Genomic DNA, 7,300 nt, shown 5'->3' on the forward strand with positions numbered 1-7,300 from the left:
AATTAGAGACATCAAGCAGCTCTTTTTGAGTGTAGCACACTTCTTCATGGGTCATACTCTCAATCTCACCTCTAGAGGGCCACCGAGACTTTAGTCTAGTTATAGGTCTAGAAGCAAACAAGGGTGTTAGGGGTGGCTCCTGAGGATAATCAACATTATCTTGCCTGGCAACTGCCTCAGGGGAGGCCATCACTCTTGCCTCAGGCAGCACAGGGTTTATCTCCTCAGACAAAGACGGAAAGGCTGATGACAGCATGGGTCGGGGAGGGGATGTTGCCACTACTGATATGGGGAAGCTGTTCCTTCCGGCAAAAAAGTTCATCAGAGTTTACAAACTCAGTGTCCCCAGCTTCATCAGGGTTCTCCCACATGTCTCCTTTCCAAGTTACAGGGTCCCATTCTTTTCCAATTAATGCCCTCACTTTAACAGGAGACGCCTGGCAAGGCTGTGCATGCAACTTTCATTGCAGTTCAGCCACTCACATAATAAGAGCTTGTGTCTGGTTTTCCACAATTTCAGCTATTTCTCTACAGGAGATAAGACTCACTTAGGGCAATCTTTGCAGATTTGAGGCTCAGTATCTGCTTCTGTACCCAAGAGTCAGAATCTCTGAGTTCATTATTTTCTTTCATCACTTTGTCTACTGAGCTTAGGAGCAACTAACCAGCTTCATTATGTTCCCTTGTTCACCACATATGGTCAAAGGTATTATGTATAGAGTCATTAAACTCCCTGCCTCTCATGAGCAGTGAATCAGGAGTGTGAAATGCATTTATTTTGCTTAACTCATTAAACAGTTCATGCCATGGACTATCAGTGTTCTCCATACTATTAGAAGTAGAGTCCTTAGCATTTGGGGGTCTAATCATACTAACCAGCCAACTCCAGAAACCCAAAAACCAACAAAAGAACTCCATCCTTAATATTCTGTTTCTCTAGAACCACTTCTGGTACCAAAATCTATATAGTCAAGGTTCCCTAGAGGGACAGAACTAATAGGATACATATGTATAAATAAAGGGGACTTTGTTAAGTATTAACTTACATGATCACAAGGTCCCACAATAGGCTGTCTGCAAGCTTGAGGAGGAAGGAGTGCCATTCTGCATCTCAAAACTGAAAAACTTGGAGTCCAATGTTTGAGGGCAGGAAGCATCCAGCATGGGAGAAAAATGAAGGCTGGGAGGCTAGGCAGTTCTCACCTTTTCACATTTTTCTTCCTGCTTTATATTTGCTGACAGGTGATTAGATTGTGCCCACCAGATTAAGGGTGGGTCTGTCTTCCCCAGCCCACTGACTCAAATGTTAATCCCCTTTGGCAACACCCTCACAGACACACCCAGGATCAATACTTTGCATCCTTCAATCCAATCAAGTTGGCACTCAGTATTAACCATCACAATTAGAAAAGGATAAGTATTATTTCATGTAATTTTGTTTCATTAATATGTACACAAATGTGCACACTGAACTATAATGTAAAATATGCCTTTTATTGTGGGTCATAGTCACTGAAGTTTGAAAAACATTGACTTAGAACATCTCATGACCTAGTCAGGTTGTTGGTTATATTCTAAATCCAGCATGTTTAATTTAATTTTGATTTCAGAACATAAAGATCTGGTCCCTGATGAAGAAAAAAATCTAGTTATGTCAGACGGTAAGTCAGTGGGGTTATAAACAGTGTCTATATTGCTAATAATCACGACTCATATTGTCCAGTTGTTAGGGAATAATGTTATGGTCTAGCAACCAAAGCAAGTTTTAAATAACTTCATATGCTTCACAGACACTTTGAAATGTGCACAAAAATGTCAACTTTTTTTTTTTAAATCACTAAAACTGCTTCCTTGTCATATTCACCTCAAACTCTCCCAAAATACTCTAACTTCAGCTCCAATCCCTTGTGTCTCTTGCTTCTCACCTATCCCTTTTCTTCTCAATTCTTTATTATGAAGCCCAAAATAACCAATATGGCAAGACAGCGTCTTTCTCAGAAGGCAGGTGAGAGGAAGAGACTGAGAGGGCCAAGTTAGAATTCTTCTTAACAGGGAAAATCTGGGAATTTTTGTCTCATTATGTGTATATATATATCTCATCATATATATAATGTATAATGTATTACATAAATACACACACATGTATATGCTGTTGACCCTTGAACAGCATGTGTTTGAACTGTGCAGGTCCACTTATCACGTAGATTTTCTTCCACCTCTGCCATCCCTAAGACAGCAAGACCAACGCCTCCTCTTTCCTCCTACTCCTCCCCAGCTTCATCAACATAAAGAAAATGAGGATAAAGAACCTTATCATGATCTATTTCCACTTAATGAATAGTAAATATATTTTCTCTTCCTTATGATTTTCTTAATAACATTTTCTTTTCTCTAGCATTTATTGTTAGAATGCAGTATATGATACATATAACATACAAAATATATGTTAATCAACTGTTTTGTTATCAGCAAGACTTCTGGTCAACAGTGGGCTATTAGTTAAGTTTTGGGGGAGTCAAAAGTTATATGTAGATAATTGATGACACAGAGGAATGGTGTCCCTAATCTCCACATTGTTCAAGGGTCAAGTGTATACATATAATATGAGTGCTTGCACATATTTATGTAGAGGACTGTATTTTTTCTAAAGCTGCCTATACAAACCGTATATCCAAAAAATAATAATTTAGTCTGTTTCCATTTTTACAACTTCACCTGAAACTGTCTATTTAGAAGGAAGCTAGCAATCATTGAGAAGTTGCCTAGTGGTTTATGGGGGCCAGGGAAGGAGGCTTCATAGGGATGTTGGTAGAAAGATGCTATACTGAGCAGTTGACTAAACATCTGCTTGTTCATATTGTCCACTCAGGACATGGATAAGTCATCATCAATGGTTGAGACTTTATATAACAGTGGTCTAGCATCTTGTAACTCCTAGGAGAGCAATGCATTCAGAGAAACTTCAGAGTGGAAGGAACAAGATAGAAGAAAATGAAAATAACTGCAAAAATTATTGCGCTTTACATACTAAAAACTATTCTTTTAACTCTATTTGCAGCAGCAGATTTTCTAAATCGGATTCCTCAAACTACCTTTGAAAAGCCACAGAGTCTTGAGTTCCTAAATGGTAGGTGGTAGACAAAACATTAACTAATATTTTCTTATTCTACAAGTGTAACTGGGTAGTAGAGGATCAAGTTTCCTTGCAATACTATTCTTGTGAAACCCTCCCCACTTCCCACATTCCCCAGGGACCCAGCCTTGATTGCTTACTCTCCTGGATCCTAGCTTCCCACTTTTTTTAAAAGACAGGGTCTGCTCTGTTGCCCAGGCTGAAGTGCAGTGGTACAGTCACAGCTCACTGCAACCTCAGCCTCCTAGACTTGTGATCCTCCCAGCTCAGCCCCTCAGGTAGCTGGGACCACAGGCATGCACCACCACACCCAACTAATTTTTAAATTTTTTTTGTAGATCTAGGGTATCACAGTGTTGCCCAGGCTGGTCTCAAACTCCTGGACCCAAGTGACCATCCACTTTGGCCTTCTAAAGTGCTAGAATTACAGGCATGAGCCACCGTGCCTGGCCTGCTTCCCACTTTTGCAACCAAACCTTTGAGAACCTAATCCTTCCCTCAAGATGAATAAGTAAGGAAATTGACACAAGTAATCTGCATGTCCAGAATTCCCAAGTATATAACTGAGTTGAAAACAAAGCTGATGTAGGTTTCTTTGTGGTTGACCAGTCAGGATATTCACCCAAGCCCCCATCCTTTTATTTAAATGTCCAATAAAATGAACAAAATCTCATGCACCTTTCATTCTGAAATGTATGGTATGAAGGACTTAGGAATAGGGCTAATCGGGGGAATTAGAATTGGTGCATAGAGGAGCAGCAAAGCCAAGAGCAGAAATGGAGCTAACAACATAGCTGCATACACGATTTGGAATGAAAAGCAAGTGCCAGGAGAGAGCACATAAAAAAGCTTGTGGCCAGGGAAGAGGCCACAGTTAGTTTTGCTGTATGAAAATACCTAGCTATGATCTCGTGGCTTTATTTCCCCATAGAATCACTCTCACGCATGCGCTTTCTCAGCTATTGAATCATGAATACAGGAATCCAGCAAACAAAAAAGCTAATAAAAACATATGCTACTAACGTATTTTGGAAATAGTTATATATTTTCATTTCTTTTCCTTTTACAGGCTTTGAAGGCAAAACTGTGGAATCCTAACAGATCAAATTGGATGAAATACATAATTACTTGGTAGCATAATAAATATAGAAAGAATTTACATAAATGTCTACATTGAAGGAAGAATAATTTGAAAGATTTATGTCAGTCTTAGATAATACCATGGAAGGCAATTAAATCACTGTGACAACATAAAGGTCAGAGTTCAGTTATTTTGCGTTACTTGTATCCACTTATGTTTGTTTAACAATAATTGCATTTTCTCAGAAATATTTTGGTGTCAAATGCTATCTTTTATACTACATTAAAATAGAGTTGTCAGTTATTGCATCTGCCCATACATCTTCTGAGAGAACCTGCTTCCTTCCACCAGTCATACCTAAGACCTGCACCTCAGTGACCATGTTTGCTCAAATGTCCTCACCACCTTGGTCTCAGCTAATTAAGCCAAACAGATGTACCTCACTCAAGGATAACCAATCATATTTTCTCTCTCTCTCAAAAAAAAATTGAACTGAGACCAATGAGTAAGTTGATGACTGGGTCAGGTTAATGGTAGTGAACTATGTGCCTGTGAGCTCTTCAGAGCTAGTTGGGTTCACCACCTTCATAAGACCTGCCTTTGTACCATTTTTCCTTGGATATGCTTTAAGTGTCTGTACAATAAATCACATTTTTTTAAAGCTTAGGTTGAATAGGTTTCTGCTCCTTCACAACAGATATGGCCTGAATAAAATGAATTTTGAAAGAAAAGCATAATATTTTTATCATATAATTGCATGGTTTAAGTAAAAATTACAGTCTTTTATTAAAGCAGTAATAGCCAAACCAGTATGCTCAGATATTTTCCAGCTAGTAAGACCCTTTACAAATGCCAATTAGGAACTTTTGAAAGCTCAGGAGTCATGTGGAAAGCTGCTGATATCTGTGCTTTCTCTGTATGCTTAATAGCTCTTAAGATATAAATCATATTCTGAAAATTCAGGGAAATTGCAGATGCATCTTCTGCATTGCTTCTGCACCATTATAATGCAATGGGTAGTTTCAAACCTGTAACTGACTTTTGCTTGTTTCCAAAGTCACACTTCATTTGATGTTATTGTGAAGAAAGCTTAATATCTGTGTTAAGGACATTGATTTTGTGCCCTAATCTTACCAATACCATTGCCTGACTTTGTGGGGTCCTCAACCCAAGGAATGTGACCACAGAGAACAATACCTGGATGGAAAATCAAATGGCGCTTCACACAGAGCTGAGCACATGGTGATTTTGCCCCTCAACATGCAGGGCTTCTTATGAGAAAACTAAGCAAGATTGGAAACCGTGATTCAGACCAAGAAGCCCAAGCTAAACTTCCTGCTCCATATCCCTTGAATCAGTTATGTGACTCACTTATTACCCATAACCAGATAGAAAAGCTGGAACAAAGAACACAACCACGAACACATCATCTTTCAATGTAGTGGCCCTGCCCCTTAGTGATTTTCTTCCCATGAGTGCCAAATTGTGAACAATGAGATAATGAGCTTCTTCTCCAATTGGTGGACATCTAGGAAAGGGCTAGAGGAGATCTAGACAGAGTTTTGTCCCCTTTTGCGACATACTCATCCCCATCCCCAGAAGTCTGTACTTCCAGCATGAATATGAACTGCCATATGTTTGGACCACCATAGGATGACAAGAATGCTCTAGAATAGTCTCCTGTAGGAGAGTAGAATGGATTGATTTTAATCACTATATCTACTACCACACATTTGTCCCAAATTAATATATGGAATTACACTGGGAGGAAAGTGTTAAGTGTTTGCTATTTATTTAGAAATAATGATGCCACTTCAAAAATATTTTTCAGGGTGATTTGGTTTGACTCTGTGTCTCCACCCATATTTCATCTTGTAGCTCCCATAATTCCCATGTGTTGTGGGAGGGATCCGGTGGGAGATAATTGAATCATGGGGGTGGGTCTTTCATGCTGTTCTCACGATAGTGAGTAAGTCTCACAAGATCTGATGGCTTTAAAAATGGGAGTTTGCCTGCACAACCTCTTTCTTTGCCTGCCGCCATCCACATAAGATGTGACTTGTTCCTCCTTGCTGTCCACTATGATTGAGAGGCCTCCCCACCCTGTGGAACTGTGAGTTCAATTAAACCTCTTTCTTTTGTAAATTGCCCAGCCTCGGGTATGTCTTTATCAGGAACATGAAAATGGACTAATACATGGGGCACAGGGAGGTTTTTTTTTTTTTTTTTTTGACTGATGCACTAGTTCTTATGGTAGCCTGTTATATATAATAGACCAACTTGGGAAATCTTAAGTCTGATTTTCCCGTTAAAAGTAACTTTAATGTGAGGTTATTGTAAGTAGTTTCTCTGTGTTGTTAAAGCTATCATGGTAAAGCCATGAGGGAGGAATATTCTGTAGAAAAATTAGAGTATTGTTTGGAGAAAGGCATTATGTGTATAAAGTAATTAATTGGTCACTGAAATCTGAGTTAAGCATCTATAAATCTTTGTAGCTATAGCAAGCACTATTAGTTGCCCTCCTTACAGCCCGGCTTCATTCTCGTGACCAACAGAAGTCTGATTTTGTTGGGATGGTTGATGGGACCGATAAATGGTGAAATATCTAATTTAGTCCCATTTGCCAGTGATTGGCCTAGGGGTAGGCATACGGCTCAGTTTTGGACACTGATAGATAAGTGTTCTGGAGGCCTGCATGAGAGAGAGAGAATAAATGGTATGCAAGGAGAAAGCACTTTGGCTCCCACCTACTTCCTTCCTGCTTAAATGCTGTCCTACTGAGATACAATGCTCACAGCTTCAGCAACCATTTTGTAGCCATGAGAAGAGACATCACCAACATAGGAAGGTAGCAGTAAAGAAAGACAGAAAAAGCCTGGTGCCTAATCCTGAGGCCTTGATGACTTCAAAGAGCCTCTGAACCAACCCTAGATCAACTCCAGAACTTCTGTCTAACAAACAATAAATAACACTAGGTTTTAAGTCCATGTTAATGATGGGTTCTATTACTTATAGACAATGGCTGCATACTTACATATGTGGCTATATATACTTATAGCTAACAGCTATTTAACTTAATAGAGAAA

General features: G+C 39.3%; 1 protein-coding gene across 1 annotated transcript in view; it reads left to right on the forward strand.

Annotated features, from left to right (window-relative positions):
• The window catches only part of MDH1B (malate dehydrogenase 1B), a 39,566-nt gene extending 35,182 nt beyond the window's left edge, over nt 1–4,384 (forward strand). The window contains 3 exon segments of the mRNA XM_017893914.1: nt 1,611–1,661; nt 3,059–3,127; nt 4,203–4,384. Coding sequence (XP_017749403.1) covers nt 1,611–1,661; nt 3,059–3,127; nt 4,203–4,231 — 149 coding nt within the window. The 3' untranslated portion in view covers nt 4,232–4,384.
• The last annotated feature ends 2,916 nt before the right edge of the window (nt 4,385–7,300 follow it).

The sequence above is a fragment of the Rhinopithecus bieti genome, unplaced genomic scaffold (assembly GCF_001698545.2).
Source record: "Rhinopithecus bieti isolate Rb0 unplaced genomic scaffold, ASM169854v2 scaffold_22522, whole genome shotgun sequence".
In the NCBI taxonomy this organism is placed as follows: domain Eukaryota; kingdom Metazoa; phylum Chordata; class Mammalia; order Primates; family Cercopithecidae; genus Rhinopithecus; species Rhinopithecus bieti.